This window comes from Selaginella moellendorffii, unplaced genomic scaffold (assembly GCF_000143415.4).
Source record: "Selaginella moellendorffii unplaced genomic scaffold, v1.0 SELMOscaffold_20, whole genome shotgun sequence".
NCBI lineage: Eukaryota > Viridiplantae > Streptophyta > Lycopodiopsida > Selaginellales > Selaginellaceae > Selaginella > Selaginella moellendorffii.
Genome location: NW_003314281.1, coordinates 1,368,073 through 1,390,736, shown reverse-complemented (window position 1 = coordinate 1,390,736; position 22,664 = coordinate 1,368,073). Strand labels below are relative to the sequence as shown.

The following is a 22,664-nucleotide window of genomic DNA, read 5'->3' as shown; positions in this document are numbered from 1 at the left end:
GCCGTGAAGCTCCAAAGGCGATGGCTCCGCACCATGGCCGCATTGCCTGGAGCTGCAACAGAGGCGGTAAGAAATCTTGCCGCAAAGACCAACCTCCTCGACGCGCTGGGACGAGCCACCAAGTCAAAGTCCCTTGCCGAAGGTAAGCGCCTCCACTCCCAGGTCGTGGAGCAAGGCCTCAACCACGACCCGGAGCTCCAGAACCAGCTCGTCCAAATGTACTCGGCTTGCGGGAGCTTGGAAGATGCTCGCAAGCTCTTCGACGCCGTCGCCTGTCCAAAGGTCCTCTCCTGGAACATGTTGATCGCGGCTTACGGTAACGCTGGGAGGATCCCCGAGGCGAGGCGGCTGTTCGAGAGGATGCCCGGGAAGACCTCTGCGTCGTGGACAACCATGGTGACCATGTATGCCAAGTCCGGGCACAAGGAGGAAGCAAAGTCGATGTTTGATTCCACCCGGGAGCCCAGCACCATTGCCTGGAACGCGATGATCTCTCTGTACGCTCATACTGGCCAGCTCCAGGAGGCCAGGTCGATGTTTCACAGGATGCCGGAGCCCAGCGTCGCCTCCTACAACGTGATGATCTCTGCGCTCGGCTACAATGGCTGCGTCTCCGAGGCCAAGAGCTTGTTCGACAGCATGAAGGACCGGACTGTTGTCTCCTGGAATGCCATGGTCACGGCTTTCGCTCAGAACGCTCGCGTTGACGAGGCCGAGAAGCTTTTCCGGGAGATGCCGGACAAAAGTGTCATTTCCTGGAATGCCATGATCGCTGGATTCGGCCAGAACGGACGTCCAAAGCAGGCTCTCGAGCTCTTTCGACGTATGGACCTGGAAGGGTTGCAGCCGAGTAGGATGACTTACTGCAGCGTGCTCGATGCCTGTGCGAACCTCACGGCTTCTTCACTGGGTAGGTTCATTTGCGACGGAATGGATGAAGCATTGGCCAAGGATATCAGTGTCGCCAACTCAATCTGCAACATGTACGGCAAGTGCGGTCTCCCGGAGTTAGCAAGGCAAACGTTTCTTGAAATGACTTACCGTGACGTAGTATCTTGGACAGCGATCATCGCGGCCTACTCACAGAATGGATACAGCTCCGAAGCTCTAGACATCTTCCGGATCATGGTTCAAGCAGGAGTGGAGCCCAACGGGATAACGCTGATCAACACTCTCTCTGCTTGTAGCCACGGCGCTTTGTTCGACGAAGGCTCTGATATCTTCAGCTCGTTGGTAAGTGGTGACTACTATGGTGTCACTGCAAACGAGTCACACTTTCTGTGCGCGATTGACCTCCTTGGACGGGCTGGCTACCTGAAAGACGCAGAAACTCTCATCACTAAAATGCCATTTAAAGCCGGTGCTGTAGCATGGACGAGCTTACTCAGTGCTTGCCGGACTTTCCGAGACTTGAAACGGGCAGGCCGGGTTGCTAACCATCTCTTTGAGTTGGACGAGAGCTCCATAAAAGATCCAGCACCTTATGTTATGCTGTCCAACATCTACGCCAGCGCTGGGGACAGAGCTGCGGAAATGAAACTCAGAGACCAGATAAGAATCAAGTGCAGAAAGAAGCTACCTGGAAAGAGTACAATCACCATCAAAGGCCAGACCAACGAGTTTTATTCACTCGATGAGACGCATCCACGGAGAGATGACGCTTATAACGAGCTGAGGAGGCTGTTCCAGAAGATGAAGGAGGCCGGGTACGTTCCAGACACAAGGATAGCTGAAATGGAAGAAGAAGAAACGGAGCAGTCATTAAGTTACCACAGTGAAAAGCTTGCACTTGCCTTTGGAGTTCTCAACACTCCACCCGAGGCGTCTCTTTGCATCGTCAAGAACCTCAGAGTCTGCTCGGACTGCCATAACGTCATCAAGTTTCTGTCCAAACATTTAAACAGAAAAATTGCTGTCAGGGACGCCACCAGGTTTCACCACTTCGAGAACGGATTTTGTTCTTGCCGCGATTGTTGGTAGCTGAGTAAATACAAAGAGCTTGCCAAAAGCAGTCAGTTGAATTCTATATTGCTGTAATTTTGCATACAAAACTGGACAAAGTAGTCACCATGAGTCAATCTGTATTGTACATACTAATCTTCTGCCTGGAGGAAAAGAAGAGTAAGAAATAGCAACAAGAAGTGTACACCACCTTCAGGGGTCTTTTCCAATGGCAGGCCTTCCTCGTGGCTTCTTTCGCCCGACTGCTATTGACGAGCCAGCAACGCAGAAGGCTTTTAGCATAGATCTCGTGCCTACAGTTAAGTAGCGACCGTGGACTAGTTAGCTCAAATCCGAAAATACATACCTAGTGCAGCAACAAAGGTATCTTTACTTTTCTCATCACGACTCAGCGGTGTAGCGCATTTGGCAGAGGTTGGGTGTCCAAGAGAAGTCTTCCAGGTATGGAGCTTTCCCGCGCTAGAAATTCCAGCGACAACCCCGACTCCAAGTGCAACCTTCTGTAGCTTGTCCTCCGTTGGAACTTTTAAAGCTGATTTTGGTGAATTCTCAACGCCGAGGAAGGAATTGGGAGGTCCGTGAGTCCATTGGTGAACTTCACCGTCATCTGTTAGAGCTATAAAGTTCTGACCACAGCAAGCAATATCCACAACCTGTTACTGAAATGTTACTACACAAAGATTTATAAAAACAAAACCAGAAACCTTTCGGTTGACTAGACTGCCAAGAGCAGGTTGACATACAGAAAATGTTGCATTGCCGGTGCCGGGGAAATAACCACGACCCCAAGTCCAGGCCCGACCATCATCAGTCAGAATAATAGCGTGATATGCACTTCCACACTAAAATTATCACGATAAGAAGACAACTAAATAAACGCATAGACTACCTGGATTTTCAAAGGCCTTCCCGAAAATCCTGTGATGTGGTTCACTTCTTCCATGAAGTCCTTCGTTGCAGATCTAATATAAACGCGATCGGTGTCCATAATGTACCTGCATTGCAACTATTTTAAGCGTGCATAACTTGAAGCCACATGTACCCGATGAATGGAGGCTCGTCAAATGCGTCAACAGTTCCAACAGCCACTTGAGAAATCCGGCCCAAATTGTTCACAGTCGTGTCATTCAATTTCAATAAATCTTCAAGGCTTGGATATTGGAATTCCTCCAACAAAGAATAAGTATGAACCTTCAGGAGGCAATATGTCAGATAAAGAACAGCAATCTAATACATACAGGTTCATGAGGCTGAGAACCATGAAGAACGTACTCATTTCCATTATAAGACACCGCAGCTAGGAAAAAAGGATCTGGAACCTGTAGAGTGCGTTAAAAATGTTGCCGAAAAGCTTTGACAATTCACCTGGTCTTCTTGATGAGAAGAGTAACCTGCCGATGATCTCTCCAACTCTGGTCCAGCAATGTCAACCAAAACTATAGTTTTATCATCCAGACTGGAAATATGTTCCCATGCATCGCAACGCTCAGTAATGTTTCCATGCTTGTTTCGCCAAACAAAAACCTGTCCCGCAGCTGTTAACACAGCAAGATGATGCTGGCTTGCCTGAAATTCTTTATATGTATTAGACGTAAACGATGAAATTGAACTACTTACGGCTAAATGAACAATGGGAGACTTTGTTGGCAGAGTCCCCATAGCTTTCAGATCGGGACACTTAGCTTTGTCGAAAGCGACAACTTCGCCCCATGCAAAATACTCCAGTTTTTCAGTGTTATTTTCCAAGAAACGGGCTCTTTCAAACGCTGGATGCAATGCGCCTGGATACTTGACTTGAGAGCTTGTCAGAGGCATCTCATCCAGCTTTTTTCCTCCCCTGTACAATATGGTAATATCAAGGGAAGGACTAAGCAGCGAACTAACGTAGGTACCTCCTTGGAGTATGTTCATTCACCTCTGTGTCATCTACGGATCTGTTGCTGGACGGATTGCTGGACTGTTTGGATTCTGTTTCAACGTGGCCATTGCTGACAAGCAATTTGCCGTCGTTGGAAACTAATGTAGCCTTTAACTCCTTCCACTCAAGCTCCTCCGAGTCACCATCCTCATATACAACCTGTGGCAGACATAATAAAAAAATAAATTAGGAGGAGATTGACTTAGAGAGAAACACGCACCTTGTAAAACTTTGCTTCCGGATCGAACTCAATGACTTTGCCTATATAATTTCTTCCTTTAAAAACTTTCCTGGTTTCTCTTCCGATCAAGCTGAAGCCGTTCTCATTCCCCGAGGAGCTTTTTGATCTTACTACTCTCCGGCTAACGGATTCAGTAGCAGCTTCCTCGGAGGCAGCCTGTATACTTTCAGTAGACACGCTCCCTCTTTCAGCTTGCAAGCTTTCCGCCTTTCGTTTCTTTCCCGATCTTTTGGATCTCGGTGTCTTCTTGATATCCCTATCCCAATCATCGTCTTCAGAAGTTCCTGAAGACGAGGAGAACATACTGAGCTCCTCTACCAGCTCTAGATATTCTTCGTCCGGATCTCTCATCCGCTTAGCCTGACTATCAAAACATGTCATAAGCTCAAAAACCAAAGGTTTCTTACGCTTTTTTATCTCCTCCGGACCGTGATCGTTTCTTTGTCATTGATTCCATTCTTTTTTCATATTGAATCAATAAAGGTTCCAGCTCCCACCACCAAAGTTCCTCCTGGTCGCCATCTTCATATTCAACCTATCACATTTCACAACAGCCAAATGGGCATTATTGCAGACAGTTTAGATGAGACTCATACCTTGTACCACTGTCTTTCAGGATCAAAGCCAATGACGTTCCCAATATAGACCTTTCTTCCAAACTTCTTAGCCAACTTATTTCCCTTCAAGGCATTTCCTTCTCCATATTTGCTTCTCTGCAGCTAAAATCTGCTTTAAGAATCGAAGAAACTCAGTGATAAATCGAAGAACCTGTTGTTCTTGGTCTTCTCCGGGGAATGAAGATGGTTGTTCTTCACAAAGCACGCAGTTAGAAAACTTATCAAAGCTAAGCTAAGGAACGATCGATCACGTACCACCAGCAGGAGCTGGAGTAGCAGCATCACCTCCTTGGAAGTTCCCAATCATCTGCACGACAACCGCTGGCTCACGATCAATCCCCGAGACCACAGAGCCTCCACCACTCCCGTCGGCGATGGGAACATCCAGCAGCATATTAGCCGCCAGCGACGTATGCGTGTCCGAGGCGATCGATTTCTCTAGCTCCTGCCGCAATTCGTGCAAATCCTTTTCCAAGACTGGCTCCTGCTGATGCTCCATCGCGACCCTTGCCGATCTATCCAGCCATCGCAAGACGCTGCGCAAGAATGCGGTGTCCAGACCTGGATCTTTCTTGAATGTAGGCGCCCTAGCACCGATCTGGAAGCGATTCACGAGGACGCCGTGCCAAGAAGCTCACCGAAGATGAAATCTACCATGGCGCTGTGCTCCAGTCGCCGAGGAGTCGATCTTTCGAGACGAAATCGCCAGCCCTCTCCCTCCCTCCAAAATCCCTGCTAGGGTCATTCGTAATGCCAAAGGTTTAGGGTTTTGATGCTCCGGGGCGGAGAATGTGGAGCACTGTCTCACGATCACGACAAGGTATACGCAGATTCTAGCTCTTTGTGCCGATTTCGTGATGGATTCGCATCACAGGATCGATCAGATTGGCCTGGAGAGGAATTTTTTCTCGAGAATCCAGAGGTATAACTTGATATGTTCATGGCTATTGTTCTTAATAGCAGGCTTCTTACAGGAAAAAACGAGCATGTATCCATTTTCGATCCAAGAAGAGGTATGATCTTTGGAAGTTTCGATTGTGTTTATGGTTCTAAGTTCTCACAGGGAAAAGCGAGATCGTTACGAACTCCATCGCCATATCTTCGTTCTCGTCAGCGAGAGAGCAGGGAAAACGATTCTTCTGTCGAACTTTTGTGACAAGTTCGTGCATGGAGGCTCAAGCAAGGTGGACGAACCCACAAACTGGCGAGTACGTTGGATTGAATCTAAACGAGAACGAGAAGAAAAGGCGAGCGATCGAGAATGCGAAGCTCCTCCGTGAGAGAGGAGCGTTTAGGCAGCACAACATGACCCCGGAAGCAAAGCTTATGTGGAGGCTCGAATTGGTACTTCCATTTGTTTTCTATGATCTCAGGTGTTCTAACTTCTTTTCTTTTTCTTCTTCACCTTGCAGACTAGACGAAAGCTTGCTCTCCAAAAGCAGCGGCTCGAGAGCCTGAAACTTCCACCGGACGAGGAGTCCGAGCACGATCCAGAAATACTCACGCCAGAGCAGCTCTACTCGCTCAAGAAGCTCGCAAACATGAACAGGAACTACGTTCCGGTTGGAGTGCGAGGGATTTTTGGTGGAACCATCGAAAACATCCACCAGCACTGGAAGTTCCACGAGACGTGCCAGATCGACCTCCATATGTTCCACAAGAGCAAGATCAAAGACATGGCGGCCGAGCTGGCGAGACTGAGCGGAGGCATCGTTGTGGACATCATAGGCACCACTGTCTACATGTACCGAGGCAGGAACTACAGGCAGCCAAACGAGCTAATTCCGGAGAACCAGCTCTCCAAGAGAAATGTAAGTAGCTCTCACTCTTTCTCTCAAGTTCTCCGATTCTTTCACGCTAGATCAACTCCACCATTTTGCTTGATCGTTCTTCTTGTCACTCAACATCTTTACCTTCTTTTGTTTTCTCTAAGTCCTCTAGCTGTTTTGCTAGATCATCATCTTTTGGTTCTACCAAGTTTCTCTAGATCACACTGAAACACACCACCGTTTTGCTTGATCGTTCTTCTTGTCTCATGTTCTTTATCTCTTGATCTCTGAGTCCTCCAGAGATCATCGCCTTTTGGTTCTACCAAGTTTCTCTAGATCACACTGAAACATTGCTGTGTTTTTTCCTTCCAGGCTTTGTACAGGGCTAGATACAATCAAAGCAAAGAAGCTCTGGAAGCTCATATGAGCAGACTGGCTGCTCGACTGGAGAAGATGCGCCAAGAGTCGGATGTGGCTGGACTGGTGGAAAAGATCGCGTTTGTGGCGCCTCCACTCAAGCACAAGAAGAGAGAACCTCCGCGGCCAAAGTCCAATCCAGCCGAGTACCAAGACTTCACCGAGGACGAGTTTGGAGGCAAGGACGACAAAACCGACACGGACGATAACTTAGTGGGAGGAGTTGTTTCATCCGACGAGTTTGAGAGCGATGGTGAATTTCCATGAAGAGAAGAGTTAAAGAAAGTAAAAAGCCGCAAACGTCTATGTGGTAAGTTAAAATGGGTTAAAGCGGTATCGGCTGTAGTGAAAAAAATTCCAAGGTTTCACACCATCCATTGTCGTCTAGTCCGGTCAGGATACCTGGCTTTCACCCAGGCGACCCGGGTTCAAATCCCGGCAATGGAATTGCCTTTTTATTAGTCCATATAGTTTTAAGGTTTATTCTGTTTTGATTCCTTGAATTTCTAGGGCTTGAGGAGAGGAAGGATGCCGCAGCGCCACTCCAAGAACAACAACGATCTCGCATTCTTCACATACGATGAGCGGCGCAAGCTTGGCTATGGCACGCAGAAGGAGCGGCTGGGCAAGGATTCGATCAAGCCATTCGATGCCTGCTGCATTTGCCTTAAGCGCCTCACCGATCCGCAGTGCTGCCAAAAGGGCCATCTCTTCTGCAAGGAGTGCATTCTCGAGTCCCTGCTAGCTCAGAAGAAGGACATCAAGAGGTATGGGTTTTCCTTGATTTGTGCTTGGGGAAAGGATAGATTTTGCAACGCCTTTGTGGGCGCTATAGGAAGATCGCGTTGTTCGCGACGCAGCAGAAGAAGGATCAAGAGGACGAGCTGGAGCGGCGAAATCTCGAGAAGGAGCGCGCGCTCGAGGCATTCGATCGCCAGAACAACAGCGCGGTGCCTCACCACGACAAGAACCACGACTTTGGCGACGCAAAGGCTGGATTCCAGGGAGCCAACAGCGTCAAAGTCACGTCTTACGAAGAGGAGGCGCTGAAAAGCATGAAAGCTTTCTGGCTTCCATCGGCGACTCCAGAGGCCGCCGAGAGAATCGACGCTCCATCGACTGATACGATCTGTCCGGAAGGGAAGGAGAAGCTCAAGCTCAAGCAGCTCTTCACGATTTCTTTCAGCGAGATCGTCGACCCTGAAGGGAAGGACACGGAAGAGAACCGGTATATGTGTCCTTCGTGTTCCACCACGCTGACGAACAGGACGACGCTGGTGGTGATCAATAGCTGCGGTCACGTCCTGTGTAAGAAGTGTGCCGAGCAGTTCATCATCCCGGAGAAGGCTTGCTCGGTGTGTAACCGGCCGTGCAAGGCCAAGAACATGGTGACGCTGGAGAAAGGTGGCACTGGTTTCGCTGGTCACGATGAAAATCTGGAAGCCAAGACGTTCAAGCATGTTGGTAGTGGCACCGGCATGGGGCTCTCGAGACCAGCTCGCGTCTAGCTGAAGTTTCGAAGTTAAAAACAAGAACAATCGGGAAGAACAAGTGTACCTTCTGACGAGACAAGCAAAACTATCGCGTTGATGTGATCTATCGCAGCACGGGATCAATCAAAGGATAGAAAGAAGGAGAAAAATGTACCATTTGATTATGAACACGATCAGTGACTTCTCCGGATGTGATCTCGGCCTTCCTCTTTCCTGTAGAGGAAAAACTGGTTGAGCCTTTGGTACACCAGCTTTGCTGTGTGGTTCGTGGTCTTCTTGTAGATTTTGTAGATCAGCGTGTCTTTGCGTTTCTTGATCTCCTCCACTGCCAAAAGTTTCACTTTTAGGAACCGGAATTTGATTTGACAACGCAGAACCTTGTTTGATCCTGTCCTCCCAGTAGCAATTCCGTTGCAAAGTTCCCAGTATCGGAACCTCGGAGTTGAGCACGTCTTGGAGCAAAGGATAAAACTTTGGAGACATTAGTTCCTTCACTCCCACTTCGTCCACGACAAAGAGCTCGGTCTCGTAGTGTAGCTGCACACACACACACAAGACACAAGAAAAAAAAAATCAAACTTTGCTCAATCGCGCTCGATTCAGTAAACATACTTTTAACTCCGGTAAAGCGATGGATTCGAAAGCTCCAATGTCGATCCTATGCTTTCCCAGAAATGGCGGAGTCCGTGTGGCGGACCCCCTAAGTAAGAAAAAGAATGAACAAAAAACGCGTTTCCATGTCAAAAAAGAGAATGAAAATCCTCTCACACGGAATGGGATATGTTGACGTGAAGATCTTGCTGGGGCCATTCACCGAGACCGATTCCACGCCAATGCTCTCGCCCCTGCGAAGCAATGGTTCTTCCAGGACAAAAGAACGCACGGTCAGAGCTACAGCATTTATAAAGCGCCAGACAAATAGTTCCTACTCTGGTAGAAGCCCTGGACTCGCAGCCTGGGGTGATTCTTCCTGAGCTTCTCAAGGATAGACGCGATCGCGGTAGACTTGCCCGTGCCCTGGAGCAGTGATTTAGCCAGTCGATCGACAATGCGATCGATCCACATACCGGATAGCCGAGCATGAAGAAGACGCGCTTGGGGATTTTGAGCTTCTTCACTCCAATCGGCCGCGGCGACAGGACGTGGCCCTTCTTGGAGACGAGGTAAGGGAGATCAAGCCGGAGCCCCATCGCGCCAAGAACCCTAGGAAAAAAACCGCGGCATTTTTGCGTGGGCTAGGGTTTTATCGCTATCTCGCGCGATCATCTGCTAGCTGCGGCTCGGGAGAGGAAGAGATTTCGATCTTGGAAGCGTCACGCATCGCAACGGGGATCGGGGTAATTGGGGCTTGGATTTCTAGTCAATGCGAGGAGCAGCGCCACGATGATTGGAATCGAGGTCATCCCCATCAGCACGCTCTTGACGCTCATCACCACACAGGTGCTGGAGATTGCCATCGCCGCCAAGGATGTCCTGGTGGAGAAGGAGAGCTTCCAGAAGCTTTCGCGCTACCTCCACGACATCGAGCCCGTGCTCGCGGAGCTCAAGGAGCGCTGCTTCAAGGATCTCACGGCAGCCAACCAGGCGCTCCAGTCGCTCAAGACCGACCTGGATCGAGCGCACACGCTGATAAGCGATTGCACGGACAAGTCCAAGTTCTACTTGCTGCTTCATTGCCGCTCCATCGTCAAGGACGCACAGGTGGTGACTCGCGATATCGGCAAGGATCTGGAGCTCTTGTCCCTGGCCGGGACGGAGCTCTCGCTTGATATCCGGGACAACCTCTTGAGAGTCAAGAACCAGTTCTTGAGCGCTGAGTTCCAGGCGTCCGAGACAAAGCTACAGATACTCAGCAAGCTCGAGGAGGGGATCCGGGATCACAGGACGGACCAGGGCTTCGCCAACGATCTTATCGTCGCCATCGCCATGGCCGTGGGGGTTCCAGTGGAGCCATCCGAGATCAACAAGGAGCTCTCGAGCTTTAAAAGAGAGAAGGAGCTGCTGGCTGAGCGAAAGCAAATGCAGGAGCAGGCTTTCATGGAGCAAGTGATCGATCTTCTGTCCAAGGCCGACGCTGCCTACACGTCAGATGTTCTAAGACAGCGGTACAAGGAGGCGTCCGAGCACATTGGAATCACTGAGCCGGTTGATCCACTGAGCTCCTTCATCTGTCCGCTCGCGCGTGAGGTTATGATCGATCCAGTGACTGCTTCGAGCAACCGGACTTACGAGCGAAGTGAGATCGAAAGGTGGTTTGCGAGCGGCCACACGTCGGACCCTTTCACTCATATGGAACTTACGGATTTCACGCTGAGGCCCAACACTTCGCTGAGGAAGGCTATCCAGGAGTGGACGGATCAGAACTACTGCATACGGATTCGTCGAGCGAAGCATTTTCTGCAAAAGAGGGACGTTGCACTGGCGCAGGATGCTCTGGATGATTTGTGCAAGCTGTGCGAGGAGAGCAACACGAACACGGAGTGGATCGCCGCAGAGAATGTTATTCCGGAGATCATTGAGGTGATGAAGCTGCGTGACAAGGAGGTCAATAGGAGAGCTCTCACAGCTCTGCGGATTCTCGTGCACAACAATTTTAGAAACAGAGTACGTATCTTCGTCTCTTCTTTCTTTCTACTTCATGTATAAGTTATGCTTGCGCTTTTTCTACTCCAGGATGAAGTTGTCCAGGTTGGCGGACTAGAACAAGTTGTTCGATGCGTCGGGAAGAGTACGCTAAGCAAGCTGGCGCTGTCGGTATTGCTGGAGCTTCTGCAAGGGGATGAAAGATCTGCTTGCGAGAAGCTCTGCCAAGAAAAGAGGGCCCTCTTATCTCTCGTGATGCGCCACAATGAGAACGAGCCGACAGCGAAACGTGTCCTTGAGAAGCTTTGCAGCAGCGATGAGAACATTGTGCAACTGGCATCCATGAGCTACTTGGATCCACTGATATCGTCCTTACATGAAGGCACGTCATTTCTTTTCCTCGTTTTGGTTTCCTAACCTTGCCAGTGTCTTGTACAGGTAGTGAGGAATCGAAGTGGGCTATGGCTCGAGCCCTTGGGAACCTCCAGTCTCTGTCGGATCAAAACAAGCTCATGCTTGGAGAGAAAGGAGTCATCGGTCCTCTCTTCCAGATGATGATAAGCGCTAAACTCGAAGCAAAAGCTGCTGCGTTGGAGGCGTTGAGGAATCTGTCGTCAAACTCTCAGAACCAACGAAGCATGGCACAAGCAGGTGCATTTCCCGTTCTCATGGACAATCTGACGTCTCCCAGGCTCCCTCAGACTTGCAAAGAAGCTGCAGCAATAACTCTCAAGAATATAGCGCAAGGAAATACGGACGCATCTCTCACTGACCAGGATGGGCACGCAGTGAACGTAAAACAGGCCGTCGAAACGCTCATCGGTCTCATGGAAAGCTCCTCGCAGGGCTTGATTCTTCGGGCACCTATTCTCCTGGTACTTCATGGACTGGCACAATCAAAAGACGGGGAACTGGTACAGGAAGTGATAAAGGAACAGCAAGGAGTAGCTTTTCTGGTTGGGCTGCTCGATGGAGCCGAGAGAGAAGTCCGTGACTCGGCTGTGTTCCTGCTTCGCTCCATGTCGGAAGGAGCTGGAGGGGACATTTTCGACTGCCTGTACACCGAGAAGAAGCTGGAACACTTCGTTAACTTGATCGGCAACTGTTCTTCCGCAGACATCCGATCAGATCTTTTAATGGTACTGGCGAGCTTCCCGAGCAACAAGCAAACCATGGAGACACTGATGGAGGCTGGAGCTGTGACCACGGTGCTGGCCCAGGTGAAAGGCAACAGCTCCAAAGTCACTGAGAGTGCTCTCGCTGCGCTCGAGAGGTTTACGGAGCCAACTAACGTAGAGCTCCAAAGGACTTTGGTGGACTCGGGGATCCATTCAATCCTGGTGACGATCCTCAACTCGGGAACCACAACAGGGAAGGCAAGAGCAGCCCGAGCCCTGAGGAACTTCTCCGTGACCACGCTAGACTTGTGCCATCCGCCAACGAGCACAGGATGGCTTTGTTTCCGGCCGACAGTGCCAACGATTTGCAGGGTCCACACAGGAGTATGCAGCGTCAAGACCACGTTTTGCATCGTGGAAGCCAAGGCGGTTCCGGGTCTGGTTGCTCTACTGGACGAGCCAAGCAGCGTTGCCGCCGAAGCAGCAGTAGAGGCTTTCTTCACTTTCGTCTCCAGCGAAGAAACTAGAGAAGGCGGGGCCTGGTTTCTTCACGAAGCAAACGCAATCCTCAAATCACTGGGCTTGCTCGCTCACGGGACAGCCACGGCCAAGGAGCGCACGGTCGATCTCCTGGCGTGCCTCTTCAAACTAAAGAATATGAGAGAAACTTATTGCGGGCGAGCAAAGCTCCCTCTGGTGGAACTGGCACAGCACGGATCGGTCACTGTGAAGAAGAAAGCTGGCAAAGTTCTGGCGCAGTTGTCAATGATCCAGGAGGTCTCCAGCTATTTTTAAAAGGTAAGCTAAAGTTCTATCATTTCTTTCTCGTTGGCCTTCTAACCAAGATCAATCAGGAAACGGTGTCTCTATTATGTTGTATAAACATAGAGCCCGTGCTATCGTACTACAACACGATCATCGTCTCTGGCAAGTTGTCCATGATTAATCTCTTCTGTCACCAATCGATTACTGAGTTCAGCTCTCAAGAGTAACTATTGTGAAGTCTAAAGATCTTGTGAAAAGGATTTTACCTTTTCATCATATATATATATATACATATCCATCCTTGGGTTTCAGTGAGAGTTATAATGGATATCTTGTTTGACTTTGGGTGATACTCTTCCCAAGTAGAACGAGTAGTGACTGTAGCATACGTTGGGAAACTCTGGCCTTCTAGCTCTTGTCTTCTAGCAAAAACAAAAGAAAAGCCAGTGTATTAGTTACAAATAGCACAACTCAACAAGAACCTCTATCTTCTCGAGTACTTATTGAACTGGAAGAGAGTAACTACTTTCTCACCTCAGAAACATTCCAAATTCTTAACGTTCCATTGATATAAAATACATAAAACAGATTATGAAGTGGTATTACAGAGCTTTCTTCAAAAAATATTTGGATGTGTTTGCATATTCCAAAGAAGTTAAGATCAAATTTTGATCTTTTAATGTTTGTGGACTCCAACAACAGCATTTTAGAAAGCTAAAGGACCTTTATGTTTCTAAAACTAGTGTTTTCACTCAAAGCATTGAGCCAAAGAAAAACAGCAAGGTGTACGAGGAGTTCCATCTTCTCCAAAATTACCCAATGACTTCACTCAGCAACATTAAAATTCTAGGAATATAATAGATATAAAGGTAGAAATTAACTGATGTTTAATAAAACTCCCTTTACCCAAAGTTAGCTTTAAACACATGCCAAAGGTGTACAAAGAGCTCTATCTTCATTAGAAGTACCCATTGTTTGGCTCTTCCTCCTGACAGAGTGGCCTCCAGTTTGGAAGTGTGGAAGTTGACAACATACCTAAAAGAGCAACACCTGATTTATACAAAGTGCAATCATAGTGAATGTGGCAATTTCAATTACTTCAATAATGACAACATCAGCTAACCAAGGTACTATTGTAGTTAATGCAAGAAAAAATTCACCTATAGTGGAAAAACAAAACTCATGTATATGAAGCAACCAAGATTAAACCACTCAGGAAGACATAGCATATTAGGACAAGAAGCTCAAACATGCTCCACTTGAAGATTACATGAGTAAAGGGTTTCACTTCATTTTGTAGTGAAGCGAAACAGAATGGTCAATAGACCAATAGAGCTGGGGCAGTGATTCACGTGTAGGATGTGGAAGATCTCTATATCAATGGTTTAATATCATAGCATTGCTTGAGGAGAATGAAGTCGCACACAAAAAGGAACACACCCCTATTATGATCTTTAAAATGGCAGAAATACCAGTGAATGACAAAGAGATAATTGAAATTCTGTTGTCAAATCTGAAGGCTATGGATGATGAGGAGATGCTAGATCTCATATTTGAGGAAGTTTTGGAGCAGCTAGAACAAGGAGGACTTGGCAGAAATTCAAATGAGTAACAATGAAATGAGTTAAATTCTCCAGAATGTGGACAATGAAGATTTTGTGTTTGAGAAGGATTCTCAGGAGGAGCAGCCAGAGGCAATAGAGGTTTTATAAGCATTATCTTTAAACTGAAAAAGAGAAGTGAAAGGAAAAAATAATAATGTTCTATTTATCTATCTATATGTTGTTTATGGTCTAGCAGTGCAGCATAAATGCAAAAATGAAAGTGTTTTATGAGTTGTTGAAATCTTGCTCCAAGAGTCATACTCGCCAATTTGAGAAATCTAGATGTGGTGATATTTTCAATTTCAAATGAAATCACTTTGGTAGTTTTGCTTGTTGATCAAATCAAAATTCAAAACAATCAAGCCATCACAAGTAGTATAGAATAATAAAAGAAGCAAAATCAACACAGTACATCAAGTGCTTGGCTTTTTTTTCTGCATCTTTTCTCCAAACTTTCAAAGTCACAACCTCATATAATGTTACCATTGAATGAAACACGTTAACCTTTGTGCATGTAAATTCTGCATGTATGGAAGTTGTAAGATCGCTAGCTAGCCTGGAGAATGCATGAGTACCTAAAACGTTGGAGGCCTCAAAGAAAGCTTCAAATCGTGGAAAAGACATATCCTGACCTTGTGCTTTTTACAATGTTAAAATTGAAATGAATGGTTCTAGTTGGGCTTTAAAACATGTAATAATAAACTAAAAAGTGATGTGAAGTGCAGAGGATTGTAGAATTACCCAGATACTTGATTTTGCCACGGGTTCCTCACAGGCCTCAGAGATGGTTGATACACCACTGCTTCACTATAATGATCCAGCGCAGCCAACCGACTCCAACTACTTGTGTGCAAGTCATATACAACAACAACTGACGACATTGCTGGACATCTCTCCGAGAAGCATACAAGGTTGGCATCTGCACTCGTTACCACTTCTAACAATTGTACCTTGAGCCGAGGATATTGACTACAAATGGCCACAGTCACTGCAGAGACAGTAACCAAGCTGCCATCCTCGTCAACTCTCCAGATACCAAATCCATCCACTCCACAACACACGTCTTTGACACTTCCTGCATACACCCACCCGCTTGCAAAGTATCGCTGCCCATCCCACTCCCATAGCCTCGATGTGCACACGCCTGACCGCGGCAAAACGCAGCACGTATGCTTGACACCTTCGAGGCCTGTTGTGAACCTGAGGCTGCGCACCACACTCCCGATGCTCCACTCGCAGTGACGAATGTCATACATGCCCAAGGTGGTGAGGTCGTAGTATAAGGCGTCCATGTCTGGGAATGTTAGCGCTCTGGTCTTGAGCCACTGAGCCCTCGCTTGTACGTGCGCTTGTGTCAAGCACAGCATGCCCAGTGCTGACCATGCGCCGGTGGCCGAGTTGTAGACGTAGCACGAGTGGCCTGTAGTGGCTTCCGAGTGCTGGATGCCCACCTTGAACATCGCCATCAGCCAGCATCGCGAAGTCAATAATACCTGTCTCTTCTTTGCCCTTCCACTGCAGCGCAGGTACTTCCGTCCACTCTTGGGTGAGTGGATTGCCGACCACCAAGTGGAGAACATCAGAATCTATACCTCGGATGCATACAAGGCCGCCGGCGGAAGCCACAACGTCACCATGGCGTAGTCGAAGCTCCCGCCTGTGGCCCGACGACAAAGGAGTTCCGAAGATGTAGCATCCCTCGCTGTGGATGGAGCTTGTCATGATCAGGGGGGCCTCTTTGACACCAGCGTTGCGGCACCATAGTTGGCGAAAAGATGGCGAGCTGATGAATTCGATAGTGTGGCCAGGTCCACAAAGATGAGGATCCTATCAATCTCCATCATGAACCCTTTAATGAAAACCTATCACGAGAGTCTGATTTTATATGATCCATGATCAGTCCTATTTGCTCTTAATTAGCTCTAAACCTTAAGTCAGATGGATTTCATTGTTGTAGCTCGTTGAATTGTGATGCCTCCTCTGCATGCATTGGTGAGAAAGCTTTGAAGTTCGTCAGCTCTATCAGCATGGACTGAGAGTTGGATTTCTACACCGCTACTTTCATCGCCTTCGTCATAGCTTTCTTTAATGTTCTCGGCTCCGTGAATCTGAAGCTGGATTCATCGCCCATCAAGACATAGAAATAACACCAATGCTTACTAGAGGGCCAAGATGATCAAAGCCAAGCTTGAGAACCAGGGAGATCTACACACTCGATACAAGTCAGTGATCCCGTGTCCGTCAAGAGGAAGGGACTCGCATGCCTGCTCGAAGGTTTGGATCTGGAGCGCACCATCATGGTGGACGACCTCTGGCCGGGGAGGATCGGAACTTCATGCAGGTGGTTCGCGGCGGGGCCGACAAGAACTTCCGGCACTAGGAGATCGTTATGGAGAACAGGATCGTGAGGATGCTGGGCATGATCTTGTGGGCGATCCATCTCTCCAGAGTTACGGAGTGGACGCTGACGGAGGCTTTGAGCGCCATGCAGTGGTATGGTGGCAGCACTCGAACTCGTCTATGAACTTGGATTGAGGGCGATGAAGAGCATCAATCCGGGGAGCATGGCGCCCTGGACGTTTCCATTCGCCGAGTTTGTGCGAGACGAGAAGAACATGTTTGAGTAGGAGCAAATCCACAGGATCGTGGAAAAGCTGCCGAGGAACGCCGAAGGGGTGGAAGATCTTGTGGTGCCAAGCAAGGACTTTAGCTTTGATTTCGAAGTCTTAAAGTTTCGAGTAAAGTTTCTTCTTCTATTATGATCGATCATTCGTCGTCGTCGTCGTCGTCGTCCATAAACATGGACGCCATTCTCATCGCGATCTGGGAGGCGATCTCTCGCCGCTGTGCGTCCGGCATCATACTGAGATTCTCTCGCATACCCGCCATCTCCTGCATCAGCTGCTCAAACTCGTCCATTCTATACGCTTCGCTGCCATTGCCGGAGCTTCGAACTTGCGAAGCTTCGTGTCCATTGCTATGCCCGACTTCTTCTTCTCCATCGCCGTGAGCTACTCCACCACCATCGTCTCCAGCTAGTGTTGTTTCTGAAGCACCGCTGGCTCCTCCAGCAAGTTCTTCGCTCGCATCGGCAGTAGCTTCTTGTCCTGTCACTGAAGCTGCTTCAAGGACACTGCTATCGGTCGCTTGATCCTCGAGGTGGTGGCTTTCGCTCTCAGCGGCAAAGGCTTCGTCGTCTGATACACTCGAGAGAAGCTCGTACTCGATGGTAAAGTCGGACTCCTCGTCGCTCGAAGGATCTACGCCAATACAAGATCGTGCTCGTGACGGTATTTTGGAGATTTCTTTCTCACCTCCTTGTGTGCAAGCTTGAGCTTCACTGATCGCTTTGCTGGGAGTTGGCTTCATCACCATCCCCGGCCACATGTGAGCCGACAGTGCTCCTCGAATGCGGGACACACCTTGCAAATCTCCATCCAATGACAAACCTGAGAAGGAAAAGCGTAAAGCTAGAAAAGCGATAGAAGGAAGCAGTACTTACAGTCGTCAAAGGCAACGTCCAGTGCACACGCCTCAATGTACTCGATGCCATTCTCGATGCACCACTCGATCCTGCTATGCTTCTTCTCGTCAACTGGGGGAGCTGGTCCTGCGAGCTCGACCTCTTCGTCGTCAAGCAACGAGCTCCCTTCGTTCCTTTGTATCCCGAAATCCAGAAACTCGGGATGAGGATCACTGGACGACTCTCCAAGCCTTTGTAGCCTCCGGCGGTACTCGACGTGGCCATAGTGTTGCGGCAAACGGTCGGCTTTGTTTCCAACGCAAAGGAGTATCTCAAACCCGGTCAAGTCTGCTCTGGACGCCCAGTTCTTTAGTCGATCAAACGAAGAATCCTATAAACACAATACAAGTTCGATAAGACGGAGAAGAAAAGAAATGCGCTTACGTTGCTAAGATCAAAAACCATGACGAGCGCTTCGCACTGTCCACTCAGAGATTCCAGTCTCTTCACAACCTCGTCAGTTTGTTCTTGCTCCAGCCGAGCCGTCCAGATTCCTACATTTGCAGTGTAGTACTTGGTGTCGATTTTCCAGCTTTTACGCGAAGAAAAATCATGTAAATCTCGGCGCTAGTGCGATCTAACAGCGTACCCATAGCATGTGATCGCTCCTGACGATGCGTCAATTACCTCGCGATCGCGCCTCAACCCTGAATTGCCGCCGAGCTTAGATCGGACACAAGAACTAGAAATCTCATGCGATTACTCACGATTCGCGATCGTCGTCTTGCCCACGCCCGCCGCGCCAACGCAGAGAATGCTGGGCCTCGATTCGGGATGAAGATCCTCGACGCGCGCTCCTCCTTGCTCCTCGCATTGCTCGAGCTCCATACCCATAGCTTCAGCTATGCCCTAATAGACGAGACGATGAAAAAGAAGGGCCATCATGTTAAAACAGGGCTTTTACACTGTTTATATTATTCTTTCTTTGTATCGTCCACGGGCGGAGATTCTCCCTCTTTGCTTCCTTCCTGGAAATCCAGAGAGATCACGAATTTTTCTTCCCGGCGAATGAATCAAACCTTTCTCATCGATGGAATGGGGCACTGCGCCGGCGCTCGAGCTGGCGGCTTATAATCCTGCCTAAAAACGCGATAGAATTTGGCCTGGAAGCACAGAATGGGAGACGAAGTCGTCGAGAATTCCTCGCGAGAAATCGAGCATACCATGAAGAAATCGAAGAGACGAGGGAGAATGTTGACTAGAGGGAGAAGGAAGATCGGCAGCAAGCACGCGATACACACCTGGAAATCAAAAGAGATCAATGCTATGATCAATCGAAACGCGCGCACTCACCATCGCGAAGAGCCCTAGAACACAGATGTGGAATTTAGGGCAAATTTAAAGGACTACTTTCGCACCTTGCCGAATATGCTATTTTACTTAGGTCGGGCAGTGAAAGTGAGAGAGAATGGCGAGCACGGAAGAGGGGAAGGAGAGGGAATTGGAGCCTCTGATCGTGGAATCGGTGAGCAGCAGCAGGAGCGATGAGATCCTAGAGCCACTGCGAGCTCCGCCGGTGCTGGAGGCGATGGCGGCACCGAAATCCCTGAGCGACGACGAGGAGCAAGGGCTTGGCTGCGCGCCAAGCTGTAGAATTTGCCTCGAGTGCGACTCTGGAGAGCCCGGTAAGTCTTTGCTAGAATCGATCTTTCTTCCGTGCTAAGTAAGAAAATTCTTCTTTGGTTTTTTACCCTTGATGCGTTCCAGGCGATGAATTGATCTCTCCTTGTATGTGCAAGGGGACTCAACAGTTCGTCCATCGATCATGCCTCGATCACTGGCGCTCGGTCAAGGTAAGAACTCTTCCTAGCACATTTTTTTCTTCTAAAACACCGAATGAAACAGTGGTTTTCTTTGTTTTTCGCAGGAAGGCTTTGCTTTCTCGCATTGCACGACTTGTAAAGCTCAGTTCCATCTAGTTCCCGAGATCCCAGAGGACTACTCGTGGAGAAAGCTAAAGTTCAAGCTGTTCGTCGCGCGGGACGTTTTTCTCGTTTTCCTAGCCGTTCAATCTGTGAGTGAAAGAAGAAGATCTCTCACACATTTCGTGCTAAAACTTTTTCTCTTGATTCATACCAGACGGTTGCTTTCCTCGGAGCTCTTGCGTATCTCATGGACTCCGACGGCCAGTTTCGCAAATCTTTCAACGTTGGCTGGGACAAGATCTTGTCACAGCACCCGGTAGCGTTTTACTACTGCCTAGGTACTCGGTAGTTTCGATTCACCATGAGCTTCATCATCTTTGATTTTTCATCGATGCTCTTTGCTGTTATCCACAGGCGTCGTGGTCTTCTTTGTGATCGTGGGAGTCGGTGGACTCATCGTCCACTGCTCGTCGGCAAGCCACCACGATTCGTTTCTAGCGGACTGTCGCTACTGCTCAGGATGCTACATCATGGATTGCTTCCCAGCTTCCATGGAAGCTTGCGGTGCGTTTTTGGTGATCTTCGTGATCCTGTTCGTGATCCTGGGGGTGGCTTACGGCCTCCTCGCTGCTACCATGGCAATCCAAAGAATCTGGCAGCGGCATTACCATATCCTGACAAAGCGAGAGCTTACCAAGGTAGAGTTTGATCTCTCGTGATCTTATAGAAGGATGATCGATGGGTTGATTGATTTTCCAGGAGTACATTGTAGCGGATTTGCACGGGGAGTACGTTCCTCCGCAGTTAAGCGCCGAGGACGAGGAGAGATTGAGAAGCTTGAAACTCTTATGACCAAAGCTTAAAACCTTGGACTGGATTTGTTTGATCGATGGATTTATAAACAGTGGTGGTAAATATTTACGTGTCTAAAGTATAGACAAGAGGAAGCTCTCTCCTTCTATTCTATCTCTCGCGAGCTTACTCTTTCTCGTGTTCTTGGCGCACGGCTTTACATCGCCCAAAATCGCCGAGAATCCTCCACTCCACTGCTATCCTCGCTCATGATCGCCCCGGATCTTCACTGCGATTTGGCGGACAATCTCTTGAGAAGCTCGTAGCTGGTGATCATGGCGGTGGCCGAGAGCGTCATGCTCGCCCATCTCGGCCCCAATCCCTTGTAGCACGCCCTCCATCCTCCCTCGGACACTAGATCTCGCAGAGTGGTACCAAATCGCGGAGGCCTCCCACTCTCGAGCACTTGCATTCTCGTCTTGATCGTATCCAGCGGCGTCGTCACCAGCGCCGAGACCCCGCCCGCCATCGCCGCGCTGGCGGCTTGCATGCCCAGTACCACACCACCGCTCACATCCTCGCGGCGATCGCCCAGGTCCGTGACCGCCGCCGCGCCCTTCCACATGAATCGCTGCGCGATCGAGTAGGATCCCCACCACACGGCATTGGATGGCGCGTACGTGATGATCGACACCCCAAATCCCCGGTAGAGCCCCCGGATGCCACTGTTCCTGGCGATGGTGGCGAGCGCGTCCATGGCGCCCTTGTAGTTCGTCGCGATCGCCGCCCCCTGGCCGGCGCCCTGGACCATGAGGCGCTGGCTGATCACATCCACTGGCGTCCACACCAGCTGGGCCGCCATAGCCGCGCTCATGCCCGCCACAGCGTTGGCGGCCGCCGCCGCCGCCGGCGATCGATCCGCCAGAGACCCCAGCGCGCTCTTGGTGATCTCGAGCGTGCTCATGTAGATCGCGCGAGCTGGGATGGTGCCCATGAGCGATGCGCCGAAACCCTTGTAGAGCCCGAGAATTCCCTGCCTTCTCAGAATCCCTGCCGCGATCGAGGAGGACGACGAGGAGGCCGCCGCCGGGCCGATCACCTGTTGCTGCGTCTTGAGAACCATGGATGGATAGAGCATGCCATTGACGCCCGAGAAGAGGGCGGCGCCAAGAACAAAGAACTTGGTCTTGTCCAGCATCTCCCAATTCACCTCCGCGGGGAGCCGGATCTCGTGCTTCCCCACCCGCGCCTCCAGCTCCATCGATCGATTGATGGAATGAATGGATCGCTCAAGAACAAGAAGAAGAGGAGCGCGAGAGAGAAGGAAAAGTGCTGCCCAAGGGAGGAGATTTAAAGAGGGAGTACACACAGCTTACAGGATAAGGAATCTGGGGCGTATAGAGGAAATATGCCCCTGGAATCTCTCATGTGACAGAATATTCCAGTGATCTCCTGCTTTACTTTGAAGAAAAAGAAGGATAAGCTTTGGCGGCTGGCTGGCCGTCAGTCGTGGAATTCGCAGACACGCGAGTTTGTCCTCGCCAAGATTGTGGGGCTTTCTCTTTATTAAAAAGCGATGATATCTTGCGGATCGAGATCGTCCACGTGGCCGACGTGATGTCGACATGATTGTCTCCAGGTGGTGCTATCTCATTAGCATAGAAATGTGGGTAGACCCAAAACGGAGATTTAGGGAGGTTTTTTGACTCGGGCATCTTGTCCAGGCGGTATGAGATTCCGGCATCTCAAGCTTGGCAACTTTAGAGCTGCCAGCATACGTCACAAAAACGCCTTCTCGTGGAACATCATGCCAAACGGGGATTTTGCAAAATGCGAGGAAATGCTGTGATCAAACCACCGTGGGAAGAATCTAGTGTTTGATCAAAGCATCTCCTCGCATCTCCAGAAGATGCAGTAATCAAACCATCCTATCTACTGCTGGTGTAGAGCTAAAAGGAGTGCAGGCTCAAAGATGGCAAGCAGCTCAATAAGCAAAG

At 49.3% G+C, this 22,664-nt stretch overlaps 9 protein-coding genes and 1 non-coding gene across 15 annotated transcripts; 6 read left to right on the top strand and 4 right to left on the bottom strand.

Annotated features, from left to right (window-relative positions):
• Positions 1–33: 33 nt before the first annotated feature.
• LOC9636797 (pentatricopeptide repeat-containing protein At4g02750) lies at positions 34–1,980 on the top strand. The gene has a single exon (XM_024677926.1). It carries the CDS (start codon positions 34–36, stop codon positions 1,978–1,980), a length of 1,947 nt encoding a protein of 648 aa, XP_024533694.1.
• A 19-nt stretch (positions 1,981–1,999) lies between these two features.
• Positions 2,000–5,258, bottom strand: LOC9637453. 2 transcript variants are annotated; one of them, XM_024677757.1, is made up of 15 exons: positions 4,994–5,258; positions 4,890–4,930; positions 4,718–4,840; positions 4,529–4,656; positions 4,101–4,485; positions 3,855–4,039; positions 3,580–3,799; positions 3,328–3,528; positions 3,201–3,281; positions 3,005–3,153; positions 2,852–2,957; positions 2,667–2,804; positions 2,309–2,615; positions 2,153–2,255; positions 2,000–2,105 (listed from the first exon to the last, which is right to left on the bottom strand). In XM_024677757.1, exons 1-14 carry the CDS (start codon positions 5,235–5,237, stop codon positions 2,155–2,157), a joined length of 2,409 nt encoding a protein of 802 aa, XP_024533525.1. In that variant the 5' UTR covers positions 5,238–5,258; the 3' UTR covers positions 2,000–2,105; positions 2,153–2,154. The 2 variants fall into 2 exon arrangements, with proteins under 2 accessions (XP_024533525.1, XP_024533526.1); XM_024677758.1 differs by having other exon boundaries at positions 4,718–4,834.
• A 262-nt stretch (positions 5,259–5,520) lies between these two features.
• On the top strand, positions 5,521–7,254 carry LOC112347224 (uncharacterized CRM domain-containing protein At3g25440, chloroplastic-like). The gene is made up of 6 exons (XM_024677759.1): positions 5,521–5,558; positions 5,613–5,660; positions 5,713–5,751; positions 5,802–6,082; positions 6,151–6,549; positions 6,880–7,254. The coding sequence occupies exons 1-6, from the start codon at positions 5,528–5,530 to the stop codon at positions 7,189–7,191; spliced, it is 1,110 nt and encodes a 369-aa protein (XP_024533527.1). The 5' UTR covers positions 5,521–5,527; the 3' UTR covers positions 7,192–7,254.
• A 43-nt stretch (positions 7,255–7,297) lies between these two features.
• Positions 7,298–7,371, top strand: TRNAE-UUC. The gene has a single exon. It is a non-coding gene; the product is annotated as a tRNA-Glu (tRNA).
• Positions 7,372–7,412: 41 nt separating this feature from the next.
• On the top strand, positions 7,413–8,607 carry LOC9636796 (E3 ubiquitin-protein ligase CSU1). Its single transcript, XM_002972959.2, has 2 exons — positions 7,413–7,691; positions 7,760–8,607. The coding sequence occupies exons 1-2, from the start codon at positions 7,453–7,455 to the stop codon at positions 8,430–8,432; spliced, it is 912 nt and encodes a 303-aa protein (XP_002973005.1). The 5' UTR covers positions 7,413–7,452; the 3' UTR covers positions 8,433–8,607.
• Positions 8,314–9,620, bottom strand: LOC9637452. Of its 5 annotated transcripts, none has more exons than XR_002992726.1 (8): positions 9,485–9,620; positions 9,347–9,434; positions 9,188–9,278; positions 9,030–9,117; positions 8,795–8,954; positions 8,572–8,742; positions 8,482–8,520; positions 8,314–8,432 (listed from the first exon to the last, which is right to left on the bottom strand). XR_002992726.1 is itself a non-coding variant. In XM_002972742.2 (6 exons), the coding sequence occupies exons 1-6, from the start codon at positions 9,605–9,607 to the stop codon at positions 8,591–8,593; spliced, it is 702 nt and encodes a 233-aa protein (XP_002972788.2). In that variant the 5' UTR covers positions 9,608–9,620; the 3' UTR covers positions 8,314–8,590. The 5 variants fall into 5 exon arrangements, 1 of the variants encoding a protein (XP_002972788.2); XR_002992727.1 differs by having other exon boundaries at positions 8,314–8,428; XR_002992724.1 differs by having other exon boundaries at positions 8,482–8,742.
• A 162-nt stretch (positions 9,621–9,782) lies between these two features.
• LOC9636795 (U-box domain-containing protein 44) lies at positions 9,783–13,194 on the top strand. Its single transcript, XM_024677855.1, has 4 exons — positions 9,783–11,021; positions 11,091–11,382; positions 11,439–12,916; positions 12,973–13,194. The coding sequence occupies exons 1-3, from the start codon at positions 9,801–9,803 to the stop codon at positions 12,911–12,913; spliced, it is 2,988 nt and encodes a 995-aa protein (XP_024533623.1). The 5' UTR covers positions 9,783–9,800; the 3' UTR covers positions 12,914–12,916; positions 12,973–13,194.
• A 3,981-nt stretch (positions 13,195–17,175) lies between these two features.
• Positions 17,176–18,920, bottom strand: LOC9636793. Its single transcript, XM_024677859.1, has 6 exons — positions 18,718–18,920; positions 18,600–18,657; positions 18,395–18,542; positions 17,990–18,341; positions 17,802–17,936; positions 17,176–17,747 (listed from the first exon to the last, which is right to left on the bottom strand). Exons 1-6 carry the CDS (start codon positions 18,842–18,844, stop codon positions 17,254–17,256), a joined length of 1,314 nt encoding a protein of 437 aa, XP_024533627.1. The 5' UTR covers positions 18,845–18,920; the 3' UTR covers positions 17,176–17,253.
• A 440-nt stretch (positions 18,921–19,360) lies between these two features.
• On the top strand, positions 19,361–20,794 carry LOC9636792 (E3 ubiquitin-protein ligase MARCH1). Its single transcript, XM_002972957.2, has 6 exons — positions 19,361–19,635; positions 19,718–19,803; positions 19,878–20,024; positions 20,090–20,213; positions 20,290–20,573; positions 20,635–20,794. The coding sequence occupies exons 1-6, from the start codon at positions 19,419–19,421 to the stop codon at positions 20,725–20,727; spliced, it is 951 nt and encodes a 316-aa protein (XP_002973003.2). The 5' UTR covers positions 19,361–19,418; the 3' UTR covers positions 20,728–20,794.
• Positions 20,710–22,020, bottom strand: LOC9636791 (solute carrier family 25 member 44). The gene has a single exon (XM_002972738.2). The coding sequence runs from the start codon at positions 21,926–21,928 to the stop codon at positions 20,954–20,956; it is 975 nt and encodes a 324-aa protein (XP_002972784.1). The 5' UTR covers positions 21,929–22,020; the 3' UTR covers positions 20,710–20,953.
• Positions 22,021–22,664: the final 644 nt, after the last annotated feature.